General features: G+C 53.9%; 1 protein-coding gene across 1 annotated transcript; it reads right to left on the bottom strand.

Moving 5' to 3' along the window:
- Positions 1 to 18,140: 18,140 nt before the first annotated feature.
- Positions 18,141 to 19,208, bottom strand: LOC149335499 (kelch domain-containing protein 3-like). The gene has a single exon (XM_089553942.1). The coding sequence runs from the start codon at positions 19,206 to 19,208 to the stop codon at positions 18,141 to 18,143; it is 1,068 nt and encodes a 355-aa protein (XP_089410068.1).
- Positions 19,209 to 19,545: the final 337 nt, after the last annotated feature.

Here is a 19,545-nt window from a genome sequence, read left to right on the forward strand (position 1 = left end):
TCATAAGAGAGTCCCAAGTTTGAATCAGGGGCGGGAAAAACTTTTTCAAATTCGAATCCAAATTTCTTAGAAATAAATGTATCCTTCGCTGCCGGCCAAGTGGCAACAAAGCCATGAAGTGCCCAACTATCAGATTTTGCAATAAAAAATATTAATAGAGGTCTCCTCACTGTCCCTTTAACTGACACGTGATGTCCAACAGCTGTTTCACCGCCTGAGATGTTTTGTTGCACACAGCTGCAACGTCGGCCCGTGGCCTACCATGGGTGTGAGCTGTTGTCTTCACTCCACACGGGCATCTATGAGTGCAACAAGGCACAGCGTCCGCACGGTGGGTGCTAATTCTAGAACGTGCAGATCGGCCAACTGCTCTTCGACGAAGTGCTGGGGCGAGGCAAGCTGTCAATCTCCTGGAGGGAATTGACCAACTTTGATACTTTTCGAAGATTGGCCAAGAAACAGGAATGCCTTTCCCCAATCCCACAGCAGGCATTCAGCACACTGGCACAAGCGGCCTGTCCGCTTCGGTCTCACTTGCGTTCAGAAAGGCGTTCCTGGGTCGTACTTGCGCAGATCTGCAAATAGGATACTCAGATTCCGGTTGTATCCCCCGAATATGTACACCGCTCCTCTATACACGAAGACAGTGAGGCTTAAGGGTATCTGTGGGGCCACACCTTCTACGTGCGGGGCAAACCCAGGTTGAGTTGTCTGTGTCCAGGTAAAACACAGAGTTGTTGTAGGGCGTGCTGCCCCAAACGTAAATCCGGTTACCAGTGGAACGGGAAGAGTTTAAATGCGGGCATATTGGAGCATTTCCAGTTGTTTGAACTCAATACCACTTGTAGATATGCAGGTCAACGAAGTGGATATGCTGCACAGAACGCAGCGGTTGGCTACTAATGATGAACATACGGTGCCCCACCCAAACGCCGAATGAAAGAATCCTCGGCTAATCGTCGCACACCTCAGGACAGCTCTATGTCTTTGTGTTGGTATCGAAGCGGTAAAGGCAGCCGTCCGAGTCAGGTTTCCGGGCTCCCCAGCCACCGCACAGGTAATCACAGTCACCGTAGCGTACTACGTTCAAGTCTAAAAACATCACTGGTCTACAGCGGATAGTGCCTTAATCCTCAGAAATTCCCAACTGGAGTATGCAGGGTAGATAATGTGCACGTCGGTGAAGTGTCTCTCTTCGTAGCTGAGATCGAAGGAGTAGATCTTCCCCATAATAGCGACAGCATGGTTATTGACAGTTCATGGAGCATCTTTCAGCTATAACATCCACATTTCGGAAACACAAATATTCACTCTCAGACTGGATCTTGACCGTTATTGGAGCATCTTTTAGCTTTAATGTCCACATTTCCGACAGACAAATATTCACTCTAAGACTGGATCTTGGCCCCTGTTTTATGGCTTAAAGCAGGAGTGTACACATTATAGTTCTGAGGTAGGTTTGACTTTCCAAGAAGCTGACAGACGTGACAAAGAAAGTAAAAACTTGCGTTCTTATTAGAAAACTTCACAATGAAATCCTATCCCGCCGCAAATAACGCGTGCGTGATAACCCTGAAAACAAACATCATACATGGTCTGTTCTGAAAGTAGTAGGACTCATTTTTTTAAACAAAATTTATTCAAGAGAATAGTACAAACGATTACAATTTTTCAAGGTAGCACCCTTCCTCACCTACAAGCTGCTGCCAATGAGTTTTACAGTTTTTGTACGCCTCCAGGAACGTCTGGACCGGAATGCTGTTTAGCTCCCTCGTCACGGCCTGCTGAACCACCTGTACCGATCCGTGATGTCTCCTCTCGAGCGTCGATTTTATTCTCGGGAATAGAAAAAAATGGCTGAGGCTTAACTTGGTTAAGCCTTGAGAATGCGAAGCATCATCGTGTCGCGTAATTTGGAGGCGCACAACCACAGCGACGGCGCGAGGTGGGCCCCCGTTTCTCCACTGTCGTGACGTCATCGTGTCACGTGGTGTGACGTCATGTATCACGTGATTTGGAGGCGCACAACCACAGCGAAGGCGCGAGGTGGGCCCCCGTTTCTCCACTGCCGTGACGTCATCGTGTCACGTGGTGTGGCATCATCGTGTCACGTGATTTGGAGGCGCACAACCACAGCGACGGCGCGAGGTGGGCCCTGTAAGGAGATAGCGCCACCCAACGTCGTTTGTGAGGAGAAGAAGAAAAAGCACGAGGAGCGCGTGCGGAGTGGTACGCCGGGACAGGTGGAAGAGGATTACGTGGGAGAGAAGAGAAGAGCGCGGTGGGCGACGGACGTGGACGAGTTCTGCTGGCTCCCCGAGTTCCGGGCTTGGGCCTCAGCCGCAGACGTCCGGGCCACGAGACCTGGACATCCATCGTCGAGAGCCTCAACCACCAGGCCCAGGCGCCACTCTTCTCCGTCCATCCGTCAGCTGCTCCACACAGCCCGCCTCTGGTGCCTACGTGGCCGTTCCGGGATACCAGACCTGGTGTGGTGGTGGAAAACATTTATTTACACATGCACTACTGGAGGTATTGCATGAGATGACCCAGAGGGGGCCAGCCCTTATAAGTACTAGGTGGAGGTCCCTAGTTCGGGACCCCAGTGGCGTCGGCCGCCGCCCGGGCTCGCGCGACCAAGGCCCGTTGGGCCTGCAGGTCAGAGCAGCCGAGCAGGGTCGCCTCCCAGTCCTCCCGGGTTGGGTTGGGGTTAGGGGGGATAGCAGGGTTGGAGGGGCAGGCCCACACCATGTGGTAAATGTCCGAAGACTTCTCCGCACAGTGCGGACAGCTGCCCGAGAAAGAAGGGTCGAAGTGTTTGAGAGGTGCCGGGCACAGCAAAGTATTGGTATACAGGCGAAGCAAAAGCCGCTCCTCCGCCTTTGAGAGACCTTTACACGGGCGGGGATAAAGACCATGGCCAGATTGATAATGTAAAACAACGTCTTTAAAGGAGTAAGCGGGAGTGAATTCGAGTTCCTGATCGTCGGGGTCGGAGGGGAATGTCCGGTGAGAGAGCGCGCGGGCGGCGGCGTCAGCTGCCTCATTTCCCTCAAGGCCCATGTGAGCAGGAGCCCAAACGATACGCCGGTGCGCGGGGTCCCCGGTGTAGACGCTGTTTTGAAGAATGCGGTATGCTAGATACGGTACCCAGCCCTGCTCGACGTTGCGACATGCCCCTCGCGAGTCGGAAATAATTGTTTTTGAATTGGAATCAGATGCAGCCAACGCAATGGCGACCTCCTCCGCGTGTGTTATGTCACGGGCTCGGAAAGTAAGGCCGTTCACTGTTTTGGATTGGTAGACGACTGCGGCCGTGTACCATCCCCCGTGGTGGGGGCCGGAGGCATCCACGTAGAATACGCCGGGTTTTGATCCATAGTGGCGGGCCAGGGCTTCCGCCCGCGCCAGGCGCCGGCCATTATGGTCTTCACGGTTCATGTTCGCGGGAAGAGGGCGCACGTGGAGGGCGCATCTCCACTGGGATGGAATACGTACGCGCTCTTCCATAAGAGTGGTGTGTTGGATGTGCAGTCGGGCAAGCAGGCGGCGACCCGACGATGTCTGTGAGAGACGTGTGTATTGGTTGGTCAAGTGGGCTTCCCGGAGCTCCCGAAATGTGTTCACCATGCCCAGCCCCAGGAGACGCTTGTTGGAGGTGTTCACGGGGAGGCCCAGAGCTCGCTTAATAATTTTGCGGAGGATGACTTCGAGTGAATCCTCGTCTTGCTTCCGCAGGTGGAGGTATGGAGTCGAATATAGAATTCGACTGGTTACAAATGCATGCGCCAGCCGCAAGGCGTCCTTACATCGTAACCCCCCGCGCTTGTTAAAAACCCGGCGGACCAAGCGGCCTACCTGGTCCCCCACCTGACGGAGTTTGGCCAATGTTGTTTCTGACCGTCTGTTTTGATGTATGAAGAGCCCCAGTACCCGGACTTCGATATTTTCAGGAATTGGACCTGTCTCAAGATGCAATGAAATTTTGGCTGTGCACTTTGGTGAGGGGCGTATGTGCACAAATTCAGACTTTTGGGTGGAGCATTGGAGGCCGCAGCGGCGAGCATAACGGTCCACTATGGTCGCCGCCTCCTGCAGGTTGGCCTCAATGTCTCCAAGGGAACCCTGTGTAGCCCACAGGGTGATGTCATCGGCGTACAGCGCATGCTGCACACCGGCGACAGCACCCAGCTGGGCCGGTAGGCGCATCATAGCCAAATTGAACAACAGGGGAGACAGCACCGCGCCCTTGGGTGTACCCCTGGTTCCTAAATGAAAAGGGCCATGTTCTTTATCCTGGACTCGAATGTAAGATTGTCTGTCGGTTAAAAATTGCCGAATGTATTGAAAGTCGTTTTTGCCGCAGTTAGTTTGAGAGAGGTGGGTGAGAATGATCTCGTGGGTAACGTTGTCGAATGCACCCTTCAAATCCAAGGCGAGTACGACCTTGTCATTGTGAGGGCATTCGACGGGGTCGAGGACATCCCGATTTAGTTGTAGCAGGACATCCTGTGCAGATCTTTGTGGGCGAAACCCGAACATGGTGTCTGCGAAAAGGTGTTTGGATTCCATGAACTCGGACAAACTGTCACGTACCATCGTCTCCATGAGTTTGCCCACACAGGAAGTCAGAGAGATGGGGCGGAGGTTGTCCGTGTTGATGGCCTTGCCAGCTTTAGGAATGAAGTTGACAAGGGCGGTCTTCCACTCGATGGGGAGTGGCACTTCCCCAAGCCAGATTGAGTTAATGTAATTCAATAAAGACAGGTATGCCAGGTCGGGGAGGTTGGCTAACAATTTGACTGTAATTTTGTCCCGACCCGGAGCGGTGCCGCGTTTCATTTTTGTCAGGGCCGCCCTCAGGTCGTGGAGCTGGAACGGTTGATCCAGCTCAACGTTCTCAGAACCTGCATAAGAGTACGCCGGCCCGCGGGGGTCCTGTGTGGTGCACAAGTACTGGTCCCGGAGCTTGTGCGCCAATCCGCCTTTTTCACGACGCGACTGCGCATGCGCCCATCCCCTGGCGGCGGTGTCGCGAAACATATTGGAAGTGTAAACAAACCGGCTTCCTACGCGGCGGGGTGCTTTGCTGCAGCCTTCGGGCGCTCAGCACGACGCATTTGGCGATGCCTACGACATGTGTTGCATACCGGTGCAATGCCCAATATGTAAAGGGAAGCAAAGTCGAATTTTTTCGCTCTCCGAACGCTTCCCGGGACCGCCTTCGACGCGAAGCGTGGATAAAAGCAGTTCGCCGGCTCGACGATTGTGGCCGCCCTTGCACCATCTAGCGCGCCGAGACTGTGCGGGAATCACTTTGTGACAGGTACGAACGAGGTACCGCGGTTAAATGCGTGTGCAGTCTATCACGAAATCTTTTATTCGTGGGAAGGAAGGCCTCGGCACCGCGGCACCCGGTTGCTGATCTCAAGATCGCGGTTTCGATGCACACCACGACAGCCGCATTTCAGTGGAGGCGAAATACAAAAGCACTAGTGTGCTGTGTATGTCAATGCACGTGAAATAAGTCCAAGTCGCATATATTAATACGAAGCCCTCCACTGAAGCGTTCCACACAGCCCATGTGTCAGACGTTCAAATCCACGTATAATACCATGGCGTGCGCTCATCGCAGGACTGTTTTTCAAGAAACAAGCATAGGTGCACTGTGGCGGTAGCCTCACACGCCTCGAGTTCGTCACCAAAAATGGCTTTAGGTTTGTATCCCGGTAGGGCAAAAAGTGAATCGGTTATATTTAAGTTATCTCCAAACGTTTTGCAGCACGCACATCCGTACGAATCCCTACGGGCGGGCGGATGGTAAAACGGAAGAAAAAATAGAGGACACTCGAGGGAAAAATGTGGCCATTTCATCTGTTCCTACATTAAAACACTGCAAACTGGAATCGCACACCAGCAAGCACCTACGAGTTTGCAGGTTCAATATCGCGACTGTATGCAGATCGGCCTCCATGCAACTAAGCTGCGGCACGTTTTGATAAAGCTAAACAGCACTACCACCAATGAATGGGAAATGATCGGGGATATTTCATTGAACATTACGTTCCGAGAATGTAGCCTTCATCTTTGAAGCGGCGGCCCTTGCTTAGCTGGCGATCGTATAGCATGCCGGATGGTCGGAGATATTGAAGAATTTGCTCTTCGGTGGGCACAGCAGCCTGCCTCGGACTTCGCTCCCCCCCATCAGTCAGCCGTAGAAATTCTCCAGATACCAGGTGCTGCCCAGGACACGCCATCATCGACAAATTCCAACAAAACGTGCTCCGCAGCGGCACTCAGTCCGGCCTGGTTGGGCGCGCAGTACCCTTCCAGTGAGCTTCCAGCGTTGTACGCGAGGTGGCAGCACAGGAAAATGAAAAAGGCCGATTGAGTTGTGTTGCCCTGAAAGCTGTGTATTGCTCTTTGAAGGCGTTTTTGAGTTTCCATGCGTGTTTGCGTTGGGTCAATTAGGGCGCGAAAGAGCCGCCACGTGTTCCGGCTGGACATTTGCCGCGCGGCCGTATTGCATCGGGCCACCCAGTTGGAGTCGGCGAGTTGGGCCGCATACTCAGCCGCTCGTTGAGTGAGCTCGGCGATGCGAGCTTTAAGTTTTCGGTTGTGCTTTTGCCGGCGCCACCGACGGACGAGGCAATGCCGGGCCTCCCAGAGGTGGAGCAGGTAGTTGTCCACATCCGAGACCGCCTCTGAGAGTTGAATTTGAGTTTCGGAGGAGCGAAGGCAAGAGACCAAATGTTGTGACCAAGACTGGTAGCCTTGCTCATGTATGGGTGTGGTAGTGTTATAATTTTGCCTGAACTTGGTCCAATCTGGGAGTCGGGCTTGCGTTGTTGGTCGTGCGAAAGGATGGGTCCTAATCATTGTGTTCAGGAGGCAGTGGTCGCTGCCGAGGGTTTCCTCGGTGTTGACCCAGTCTGCATACTGAATGTTGCGGGTGAAGGTCAAGTCCGGACAGGTATCCCTAGTCACGGAGTTGCCTATACGAGTTGGATGGAGGGGGTCAGTGTGAAGAGTGAGGCCCAGCGTTGACGCAAGCTCCGCCAACTTGCGTCCCTGCTTCTCTTCACGACAGTAACCCCACATCCGAGCGGGAGCGTTGAAATCGCCCACAATCAGGAGGGGGTCCCGACCCGCAACTCTCAGCGCGCGGCTAAAGAGGTCCGCGAATGATACATTCGGCAATTTCGGATTGCAGTATACATTGAGTATGTGTAGCGGTGCATCCTGCTTGCGCAGTGGGAGGAGGGTCACCATTACATATGAGTATTCAAGTTGTATGTCTAAGTCGACCTGGTTGGCTGTATAATTTCTATGGACTAACAGACAAGACGAGGGGTCCTGCTGGAACGTCGTATAATTTGTTAGTGCGGCGCCTTTCCCTGGCTCTTGGAGGGCAACCACGGCTGGCAAATGCTCAAAGGTTGAAAGGAAAAGTCGGAGGTCGGCCCGCTTGGAACGGGACCGGAGCCCCCGACAGTTCCACTGAGTAATCGTAATGGGGGAAGCCGATTTGGAAAGGGGGGAGCGCCTACACCGGGGGTGTCCCGCCATGCTCAGATTTAGAGGTGGGAGGTGGAAGTGAGGCTGCCCCCGAGCCAGATACCAGGGGCTGAAGCTCAGCACCTAGAGGGGGGCAGCTGTCTTCGTCATCGTCAAGGTCATTTACTCGGCGGGACAATCTGGAGGGCCGACCAGATACGTCCTTAAGAGGACCGGCTCTGCGAGAAAGGCGGGTGTTAGTCGCGACGTGTTGAGCGATCATAGAGGGGATAGCCTCCATGACTCTAGCGATGAGGCGTTCCATCGCTGTCTCCAACAGGGTGTCAAATTTGGAATTTAGACGGGCTTCGAGTTCGGCAAGGGAAGGTTCCAGAGCCGGCGTCGCCGCCGTCTCGCTCTCCATAGCGTCCGTGTCGGAGTTACTAGGGGGAGGGGGAGTTGTTTTAGCCTCTAAGGCTTCAATTTTGGCAAGTAGCATCTCGTTTTGTGCCCGGAGAGAAGCTACAATGTTGTGGAGCTCAGCGTCAGCCGCCGAGCGAGGGGGAGGGGAGAGGATGTGGAAGGAGGAGGCAACCCTGCCTGAACCGCTCACCTGTTTGCCATTTTTGACGGCGTTGGCCCAGGAGCCGGTCACGCCATTGTTGTCTTGGGAGCGGGCTTGCTTCTCCTGGCCGCCGTGTGGGGGCGTTGGTGGCACTTGACAGCTCTTGGCGTCCTTCCCGCTGGTAGGCGTCTGCCGTTTTGAAGCATCGCTGCCGATGCTGCTTGGGTGACGTGGCTGCCTGCCCGTCCCGCTGGATTTCCCGCCCTTAGGGGCGGCTGGCTTGGTATGGCGATATTTTGCAGTGCAGTCCCGCGAGTTCGTGGCATGGCCACCACCACAAACCGCACATTTTGGCTGACACTCGTGAGGGGTCCGCACCCCCTCTTTTACGGGTGCCTGCTGTCCACACAGGCCACACGTGTCATGGGTTGGGTTGGGGCAAGAGTCCACCCGATGGCCTTTCCACCCGATGACAGTTCCACACAAGCTGCAGGCCGGAATAGTGCGGAAATATGGCTGCACTGTGATAATATCGGAGTTGTAGTGCACGTATCGAGGCCTCACCGTGCCGGCAAAGGTAAGCCTGGCCTTGTTTGAGGAGCCGACCTTGCGGATATCTAGTAAAGTGCCGTTCCTCCACTGCACGCAAGGTTGGAGAGACTCAGACGTCTCTTGGTTGGCCACCGTAATGACCCCATAGCAGACGTCCTCTTGATGTTCTTTCAGATGGCCGGCGAGAGGCACATCTCCTTTGGTCGATTTGATGGAAAACTCGCCTAGCAGACGGTCTGCGACGTGAGCGTTCCGGGTGGTAGCTGGGATCAAATTTTGCTCCTTGCATAGGAGGAGGCTCAACTTGGCCGCGTTAGGCGCCCCGAGGAAAGCGCCGAACGCTGCACCGAGTTCGCCGTATTCAAAGGCGTCCCGGATGGCCAATGATTTCCGGGGCTTGATGACGATGACAAAGTCGTCTTGGTTGAATTTTGGTAGAGGCTTGGGCCTCCATTTGGTCACGGGTTTGCGGCCAGCTTGGCGGGTAGCAGCAGCCTTGCCGGTGGTTGGCGTGGCGTTCGCCTCTACCTTGGTCTCTCGTCTGGAGCGGCGCTCAAGTAGACGGAGGAGAGATGCATTGCGGATTGGGTCCGCGGGCGCTGATTTGGGTTCCACAGTGACGGGAACGGTCGACCAAGACATGGCGTCCGGGTCATAGCCGCGTTGCAGAAGCGTTTCTGCCATCTTGCCGAAAGCGGCTCCCTTGCAGCCGAACGCCGGCGCAGCTGTTAGGCTTAGCGTCGGCGACGGAGGCGGGTAGGAAAAACCGCTCTAAAATTTGTAAAAGTGGGCTCACCTAGATGAAATTGGTGTCCACAGATGCCGATGAACTTGCCAAATCCAATGGGAGCAAAATTGATGGGGTCCGATGACTTGAGCCGTGGCTCCTGCCAAAAAATGACGGAGCCGAAGCGCCGCACGTCTGGCAAACGCCGGCTGCCGCTCTAGTGGCTCATCTCGCACTGTTATATTGAAATGGATATTTTCCTGGTCGAACTGTAGTGGATATCACGGAGCGCCCCTGATCTTGTAATTGCTAGTATTAAAACATATCTCTTTCTTACTTTCAGAGACTTCTTCTCCTTGCCAGTTCTTCTCTGCGCTTGGCTTGTGTTTCCATTTCTCTAATTTTTGGCCGAACCCGACGGCGCCGTGATCTGTACAGTTCGGGCACAAACAGTTGTCACCTTGAAAGGAGCGTGACTGAGGGTCTTCTTAGCCCGAAAAAACATTAAATACAAGATCTAGGAGCGAGGCATCATCACTGCATTAGTGCAAGTTCTTGATCTATTAGGTGACTGAACATTGTGAAATAAAAAAGGAGGAAAACTGAAGGAGAGATTGAATAGTTACACGAAATAAAAGGCACGGCCAGAAGAGAAATCGTTACATACCCAAGGAAAAAAAATCTGCCGACAATTACGTTATTTCCTAATGCAAAATTTCAGCGCAGCACATCAGCTGTTTCAGCTTTTCGATAAATCGAGGGAAATAATGCAAGCAAGAAACACTCCACTAACAATAAAGTTACACTTAAGAGAGATTACCATACAAAGAATTATTGCACTCAAAAGTGGTCTACTTCAAGAGGGAGAGGCAAACAAACAAAACAGATTTTGTTGACTGAAGATTAAACAGCCGCTCTGGCGGTCAACGCTCTTCTTATATAGGCTCGCTCCACGTCTGTCTGTTCTTCGCTTCAAGGCAGGCGTGCACATACACACAGTGCCGGCTACGCAGCAAACTTCTCCTTCCCGCGCTGTACGTGCGTCCTCACTTGTCAAATGCCGGAAGTGGCTTCGAGGAGCATCTGGAATTTTCTGTCGTGGCGCCGCCACCATTGCGTGAGTGAAGAGGTGGAGGGAATCTCTTGGCGCACGCAAGGCTACGCCCTCTCCGTCACCGTCGCGTAGAAATGACTCGGACAATATTGCCATCGCGCCGATCCGGCCATGCCTGAAGAAAAAAAGTTGCGGCACCTGATGCGCGGCGTAAAAGACCAGCTCTTTTCCGGCCTCGTGCGGAACCCGCCCAACACCGTCGCGGAGTTCCTGGCCGACGCCGTGCACATGGAGAAATTGCTGCAGCAAAGATCCCATCAATACGACCGGCAACTGCGCAAGACGTCGACTCTATCAACGTTGGACCGGTTGGACCATGATCCCAGGACGAATCCGGAGTCTCTTCGCGAACTCATCCGTTCCGTGGTCCGCGAGGAGCTGCAGCACCTTCAAGCCACCTTTGCCCCTCGCGTCGATTCCGTCACCAGCGTCATCCGCGAGGAAGTACGACAGGCACTCAGGGCACAAGACGCTGCAGCTGTGCCGGCGCCGCAACCGACCCCATACGATCCCGCGTCGTACCCGACTCCTGTCCATCCAGTCACGTACGCGGACGTCGTGCGCCGCGCGGCCCCATCTCCTGGGCCTTCGCCTTACACCGCACCATTGGTCGCGGTGCACTCTGCCCAGCCGACTCCTTACTGGGCGGATCGGCGCCAGGCACCGCGGAAGACTGACCTCTGGCGCACTCCGGATCAACGCCCGCTCTGCTACCACTGTGGTGAGGCCGGCCATCTCTACCGGCGGTGCCCCTATCGCGAAATGGGACTACGCGGTTTTTCTGTCGACAGCCCCCGTCCACGCCCTGGAGAGCGCCCTCAAGACATCGCCGAGGATGTCACCCGCCAGCGTAGTTCACCACCTCCTCCGCGCCGCGAGTCGCGATCGCCCTCTCCACGCCAGTCTTCGCCCTCTGGGTCCCGTTTCGCCTCAGGACAACGTGGTTCCTCGAGCCCTCGTCGGGAAAACTAGCTCCGGCGGCCTTTGGAGGCGAGGCCGCCGAACGCCGTTCCGACGCAAAGCTTCCACCGCCGCAGCAACTGAATCGCCCCGACGTCGCACGCCGCATCGCTGCACAGTTTTCCCCGACGCGCCTTTCGTATCGCCGCGATGCCGCAACCCCAGTCGCCGACCCGCTTCCGCCGCCGCACCGACCCAATCGCCCCGACGCCGAACGCCGCATCGCCGAAGAGTTTCCCCCAACGCGCCGCTTGAATCGCTCCGACAGCGCAACCCCAGTCGCCGACCAGGTTCCGCCGCCGCACCGACTGAATCCTCCACAACAGCCATCGACGGGCCGTACTGAAGGCAGGGTCTCCTTGGATATCCCTGTTCTCGTCGACACAAAGGAGGTCAGCGCGTTGGTTGATACGGGCGCAGATTACTCTATCCTTAGCGGACGGCTTGCGACGGGCCTGAAAAAAGTGACGACACCCTGGGACGGTCCCGACATACGCACGGCAGGCGGACATCTTGTCGCACCACTCGGCATGTGTGCGGCCCGGGTTACGGTTCGAGGCTGCACATTCGTTGCCACTTTTCTCGTTCTCCGCGAATGTTCTCGTGATGTCATCCCTGGCATCGACTTTCTTCGCGAGCACGGTGCGATCATAGACCTCCCGAACCGCTTGGTGACGTTTTCGACCGCAATGGCCACAGAAGAACCTGCGCACCAGGGTTCTCGGTCCGCCCTGCGAGTCGCCGACGATAACGTTACGGTGCCACCGCGTGCCAGCATTCTCGCGAGAGTTACCTGCGACGAGCCACATAGGGGACTCCGGGCTGTCGAGCCTAATGTCTCCCTCGTACTCACTAAGGGGGTTGCGGTGGCACGGGGCCTTGGATCCTTTCATGACGGCTGTACAGAGGTCCTTGTCACCAACTTCTGCAATGAACATCGACATCTGTTCCGTGGCACAGCCATCGCTTACGTCGACCATGTTCAGGAAGTGGCCGAATGCTTTGCTTGTGCGGAGGACACACCTGGAGCTGACGCCGAAGCGGTCACCAGCGTAGACATAAATCCTGGCCTTCCACCCACTGAAAAGAGGCAACTCCAGGACCTCTTGCGGGAGTTTGGTGCGTGTTTCACGTCGTCGTCCAAAGTGCGCCAAACGTCGATAGTTAAACACCGCATTATCACGCATGAAGGAGCCCGACCCATCCATCAGCAGCCCTATCGTGTGTCCCCTCGTGAGCGAGATGCTATTCAAACACAGGTCGAAGAGATGCTCACAGACGGCGTCATCCAACCGTCAAGCAGTCCGTGGTCGTCTCCTGTCGTCCTCGTAAAAAAGAAAGACGGGACACTACGGTTCTGCGTCGACTACAGGAAGCTGAACAGTGTGACCAAGAAAGACGTGTACCCGCTCCCGCGTATCGACGACTCACTCGACCGACTTCGTCAAGCCAAGTACTTCTCTTCGGTCGACCTCAGAAGTGGTTATTGGCAGATAGAAGTTGATGAGAGGGACCGTGAGAAAACCGCCTTCATTACACCGGACGGGCTGTATGAATTTCGCGTCCTCCCATTCGGACTCTGCTGTGCTCCTGCCACGTTCCAAAGAATGATGGACACCGTTCTCACCGGTTTGAAGTGGCAGACCTGTCTTGTTTATCTTGACGATGTCATCATTTTTTCCGCAACGTTCACGGAACATCTGCACCGCCTCAGGACTGTCCTCAAAGCCGTTCGATCCGCCAACCTCTCCCTCAAACCAGAAAAATGCCACTTTGGGTTCACCGAATTGAAGTTCCTCGGGCACGTCATTAGTGCTGACGGAATCCGCGCTGACCCAGAGAAGCTTGCTGCCGTTGCTGCCTTTCCGGTCCCCTCCCACAAAAAAGCTGTTCGACGTTTTCTGGGCCTGTGCTCCTATTATCGCCGCTTCATTAGAAACTTCGCCCAGCTCGCCAGCCCTCTGACGCTCCTAACCCGTGATGACACGTCATTTTCCTGGGGCAACGAACAACAGACTGCCTTCGACGAGTTACGACGCCTACTCCAATCACCGCCCATCCTGGCACATTTCGACGAAGATGCCGACACGGAGGTGCACACAGATGCGAGCAACGTCGGTCTTGGCGCCGTTCTAGTTCAGCGGCAAAACGGTGTCGACAAAGTAATTGCCTACGCCAGCCGCGCACTGTCGCGTGCTGAGTTGAACTACTCTACCACGGAAAAAGAATGTTTAGCGGTAGTCTGGGCCGCCGCCAAGTTCCGCCCATACCTCTATGGCAGACCGTTTCGTATCGTCACCGACCACCACTCGCTGTGCTGGCTGAAAATTTTAAAGGACCCTTGCGGCCGCCTAGCATGTTGGGCATTACGCCTGCAGGAATTCGATTTCACCATCACCTACAAGTCAGGCCGGAAACACACCGACGCTGATACCTTGTCACGTGCTCCCGTCGAACCTCCTCCGCAAGACACCACCGACGATGATAGCTTCCTTGGAGCGGTCAGCACATCTGAGCTCGTTTCCAGACAGCGTGCCGACGCCGAGCTCCGTCTGCTCATCGAACATCTCGAAGGTGGGTGCCCTGAAATACCACGAAACCTTGCTCGTGGACTATCGTCGTTCTGCCTGCGGAGAGGGGTGCTTTATAAAAAGAACTCTACTTCAAGTCCGACAACTTACCTGCTCGTCATACCGTCTGATCTGCGGGATGAAGTCCTCCTTGCCTGCCATGATGAACCGACTTCCGGCCACCTTGGAGGTACCCGCACCTTATCCCGAATCCGGCAGAACTATTACTGGCCCAACCTAACTTCAAGTGTCAAGCATTATGTCCGGACATGCCGGCAATGCCAGCGGCGAAAAAAACCCGCGCTCAAGCCTCCTGGGCTGCTTCAGTGCATCGAGCCGCCACAAATACCATTCGACAAAGTCGGCATGGACCTTCTGGGGCCATTTCCTCTCTCGTCTTCCGGCCACAAGTGGATCGTAGTCGCCACAGACTACTTGACCCGCTACGCTGAAACGAAGGCCCTTGCGCGAGGTACTGCCGCCGAAGTTGCCCACTTCTTTATGCACGACATCGTGCTTAGACACGGCGCCCCATCGGCCATCATTACTGACCGAGGCAAGGCGTTTACAGCCCGAGTCCTACGTGACATCTTAGCGCTTAGCCATACTGCTCATCGACCAACAACAGCGTATCATCCCCAAACAAATGGTCTAACGGAACGGCTCAACAAAACAATGGCGGACATGATCTCGATGTACGTCGACGTTGAACACAAAACCTGGGATGAGGTCTTGCCGTACGTCACCTTCGCATATAATACCGCGACGCAGGAAACCACCCAGTTCACCCCGTTCCGTCTCGTGTATGGCAGAGAGGTCCGCATGATGCTAGACGCCATGCTGCCGTACGGCGACGCAGAGCTTCCCCCTGAAGCTGGCCAATTCGTGGAGCAAGCAGAGCAGGCCCGTCAGCTGGCCCGCTTGCACATCAAGGCCCAGCAATGCGCCGATGCCCGACACTATAACCTTCGGCACAGGGACGTGCACTACGAGCCGGGCGACCACGTGTGGGTGTGGACACCAGTGCGCCGCAAGGGATTGTGCGAAAAGCTTTTAAACAGGTATTTTGGCCCGTACAAGGTCCTGCGCCGCCTGAACAGCGTCAACTACGAAGTTGTCCCCCATGGAACTGTGGTCGTCGGCCCTCAGCGTCAACGGCCTGAAATCGTGCATGTAGTGCGCTTAGAGCCGTACTTTTCGCGTGACTGAGCGCTGTGTTCACGCTGTTTCGTACCTTTTCCCCTTACCCCACGTGTGAACTTTCCTCCCCTGCATGTCATCTAGCGCGCACTGTATAGTTCACCTCACCCCCAGTCCTCCCCTCACTGTACATATCCCATTCCACATCGAGACGATGTTTGCTTTCGCGGGGGGGAATAATGCCACGCGCCTAGCGCGCCGCGCGGCCTCCGCGCTGAGTCGAAGACGACGACGAAGCGGCGGTGGACTCTCGTGGCGCGCTGTTCTGTTCTGTGGCGTGGAAGCTGGCTCGATAATTAAAAAGAAGGCTCCCGGTCTTGGGTCCTCCCCGACGTCTACCTTCACGGCTCCTCTGGCCGTGACAATATAGAACAATCGACGGCAATCCTCCCGCGCGCCGAGTCCGCGAACGGTGGGAGAGGGGGAAGCCACACACAGAAGGCTAGTCGCTCTCCAGGGGTTCCTCTTCCCCCGTTTTTCCACGCGCGCCGGCGAGAGCCGTCCGAGCGGCTCTGTTTTTTTTTTGTTTTAATGGCTAAGGAGGGGAGGAGGTCGCGATTTTGCCCTCTCCAGGTTACAACGGCCAACGGTGACGGCAACACCGCGAAACGCAGAACCGGGCGCCTGAGAGCTGCGCTCCTAAAAAAAGGGAACAAACCTGTTCAATCAAGAACTAAAATAGGCCATTTCGTATGTGGGCTGAGGAGCAAACGTTTGACTGACACATGATGTCCAACTGCTCTGGCACCGTCTAAGATGCTTTGTTGCAAACAGTTGCAACGTCAGCCCGAGGCCAACCAGGGGTGTGAGCTGTGGTGTTCACGCCACAGAGGCATCTCTGAGCGCAACAAGGCACAGCGTCTCCAATGTGGGCGCAGTCTAGAACGTGCAGATCCGCCAACTCTTCTGAGGCAAGGGAAGCTGTCTATCTCCTGGAGGGAACTTACCAACTGGGATACGTTTCGAAGAATGGCCACGAAACAGGAATGCCCTGTAGAGTTGTCAGGTCGAGTTGTCTGTGCCCAGGTAAAACACAGAGTTGTTGTAGGGCTGCTACCCCAAGCGTAAATACGGTTACCAATGGCACGGGCTGAGTCTAAATGCTGACATATTGGAGCGTTTCCAGTTGTTTGATCTCGATACCACTTGTAGGTATGCAGATGAACGAGGTAGATATGCTGCACGGAACCCAGCGGTTGCCTACTAATGTTGAACATACGATGCCCCACCCAAACGCAGAATGACTGAATCCTCGGCTAATCATCGCACACCTCAGGACAGCTCTATGCTTTGTGTTGGTAAAGGCTGCCGTCCGAGTCAGGTTTCCGGGCTCCCCAGCCACCGCACAGGTAATCACAGTCACCGTAGCGTACTACGTTCAAGTCTAAAAACATCATTGGTCTACCGCCGGATAGTGGCTTCATCCTCAGAATGTCCCAACTGGAGTATGCAGGGTAGAAAATGTGCAGGTCGGTGAAGTGTCGTTCTGCGTAGCTGACGTCGAAGGAGTAGATCTTCCCCATAATAGCGACAGCATAGCTGTTGACAGTTCATGGAGCATCTTTCAGCTAAAACGTCGACATTTCGGAAACACAAATATTGACTCCCAGACTGGATCTTGACTGTTATTGGAGCATCTTTTAGCTTTAACGTCCACATTTCGGACAGACAAATATTCATTGTAAGACTGGATCTGGGCCCCTGTTTTATGGCTGAAAGCAAGAGCGTACACATTATAGTTCTGAGGTAGGTATGACTTTCCAAGACGGTGACAGACGTGACAAACAAAGTAAAAACTTGCGTTCTTATACAAAACTTCATAGTTAAATACTATCCCGCCGCAAATAACGCATGCGTGATAACCCTGAAAACAAACATAATATAAAAACACATCAAAAGAAGCAGGCCCATTTTTGCTAAAGGCTTTCAAATTGATAAAAAACCTAATCTCGTACGCAGTCAGCGCTACAGAATCACGGCTTATACTTAGATCTGCTGAAGTTGTGGTTTCTTCTTGTTGGTCTTCTTGCATGGCAAATGAAAGCAGCCGAAAAGATGAGGACGAACACTAAAGTTAACAGGATAGGAGCCGAACATCCAAATTTATTCCGAGCAATGAGCATCTTTTTAAATGTGAGACAGAACCCACGTGACACCAGAAAGAGGAACAGCACGTAAGGCAATCTTCGTATCAAAACACTATCGATCAATAGCCTTATCAAACTTTTAGCACGTGTAGATCAAGAATTCAACACGCAGCAGGCCCAGTGAGCCGAAACTAGGACCAGTAGAAAACAAGACAACAACGGCAAAGGGCACAAAATGAAAGCCGCTATCCAGAGCAGTTAAAAAAAAAAACGTGAAATCAAAAGTAAAAGCTAGCAGTATCATACAGGAAAAAAGATAAAACGAAAGCATTCCTTAGAAGAATAAGAGAATAGAGCGAAAGCTGATTTATAAGTGCTCAGCATAACAACGGGCACGGGGCAGTTTAAGCCAAAAGGAGCAAAAAAAAAAAAGGTATAACCGAAAGGCAAAGACACTACAAGAACCCAAAGCTGTGACATAATAAACAGCTTTCGAGGAAATCGTTATCCTTGACTGTCAGTAAAAGAAAAGGTGTGCTGACACACTGGGCCCCGGCTTTTATCACACACTATCTGTCACAATCACACTTTCGCACATTTATTTTAAGAGAATGATGTAAACGTGCGGGTGTAATTATGGACACATTCTGCTGACGCAACAGAGTCATATAATGCTCTCGATTTAATAACGTCCGCTAAGCAAATAAAAAAGCAACAAGCTTGGTCAATAAAGAACTAAAATAGGCCTTTTGTGGCTAGACAGGTAAACAGAAGTTTTATTCCTACATGATATCCATCTTACCGAGGCACCCTCTAATAGGGTTTGTCAAACACAGTCGCAATGCCTGCTCGTAGAGTCCGACAGGGTTCATCTGTTGCCTTCACCTGTCATGGCATTATATGTCTCCATTACGGTCGGCGCCACGACGCCGATCTCCAAACGGGCATCTATGACCGCCGCAAGGCACAACGTCTCCAATGTGGGTGCAAAGTCTAGCGCGTGCAGATCATTCACTGGCACTTGGGCGAAGTGGTAGGCCGCGACGAGCTGCCGATCTCGTGGAGGCGAGTGACCTTCTCTGATGCTCGTCGCTGTGCGGCCACGAAACAGAAACGCCCGGTCCCCAATCACACAGCAGGCCTGGAACACTCTGGCACAAGGGCCCGACCGCCTAGGCCTCACTTGCGTCCAGCGAGACTTCCCTGGGTCGTACTTGTGCAGGTCTGTAACGAGTGCGCGCTGCTCTGTGTTGTAACCTCCAAAGATGTACATGTCTCCGTTGTACGCGAACACGCTATGACTGAAGAGCAGCGTTGGGGCTACGCCTTCTACGTGCGGGCGCACCCAGGTCAAGTTCACAGTGTCCAGGTAATGCACTGTGTTGCTGCCAGGCGTGCTTCCATAAACATACATCCGGCTACCAATAGCACAGCACGAATTAAAAGGCGGGCACGCTGGAGCGTCTCCAGTTGTGTGCACTCGATGCCACATGTAGGTGTCCAGGTCAAGGAAGTGCAACGTACCTACCTGCGGGCTGCCGATGATGTACATTCGGTTCCGCACCACGCACGCAACGCTGCTGAGATAGCTCGGCTCATCACCGCACACCTCAGGACGGCTCCACGTCATTGTGTTGGTGTCGAAGCGGTACAGGTTGTCGTGGGAAGCCAGTCGCTGCCCCAATCCCCGAAGAGCGCACACGTACGCACAGTCGCCGAAGGCTACAACCTTTAAGTCTAAAAACTGCACCGGCCTATCGCGGGGTAGCGGCTGCGTCCTCTCAAGGTACCAGCGGTAGCGCAGTGGGCAGAAAATGTGCACGTCGACGAAGTTCTGTTCAGAGCTGCTGATGTCGAAAGAGTATATCTTGCCATTAATAGCGACAGCCTGGTCGTTGACAGCAGTCGGAACGCCTTTCAATTTCAGCGTCCACATTACGAGGAAACAAATATTCACCGTTAAAAGGGGTCCAGATCTTTTCTTGTACCTTAAAGCACGTGAGTACTCAGCGTAAATCTGAAGTGTGTCTCGGTCTGAAAGTAGCTCACGTACTCGCGCGCAACGAAGAACTGTCGTTTTTAATAGAAAACCTCATACTAAAATACTATACCGCGGAATTCCACGCATGCGTCTTAACCTAGAAAAGAAACATCGCATGAAAGCACATGGAAAGAAGCGCGTTCAATTTGATAAAGGCTTTCGCTTGATCTGACATTAATCTAGCGCGCAGTCTGCCCTAGAGAAGCGTGCCGCACAGTCATATCTGGTTCTT

This window comes from Amblyomma mixtum, chromosome 7 (genome assembly GCF_055824585.1).
Source record: "Amblyomma mixtum isolate Tamu chromosome 7, ASM5582458v1, whole genome shotgun sequence".
NCBI classification, from domain to species: domain Eukaryota; kingdom Metazoa; phylum Arthropoda; class Arachnida; order Ixodida; family Ixodidae; genus Amblyomma; species Amblyomma mixtum.

What these genes read in the sequence shown, in the direction of transcription:
- LOC149335499 (XM_089553942.1), bottom strand. Translation starts at nt 19,208, where the DNA reads ATGTGGACGCTGAAATTGAAAGGCGTTCCGACTGCTGTCAACGACCAG.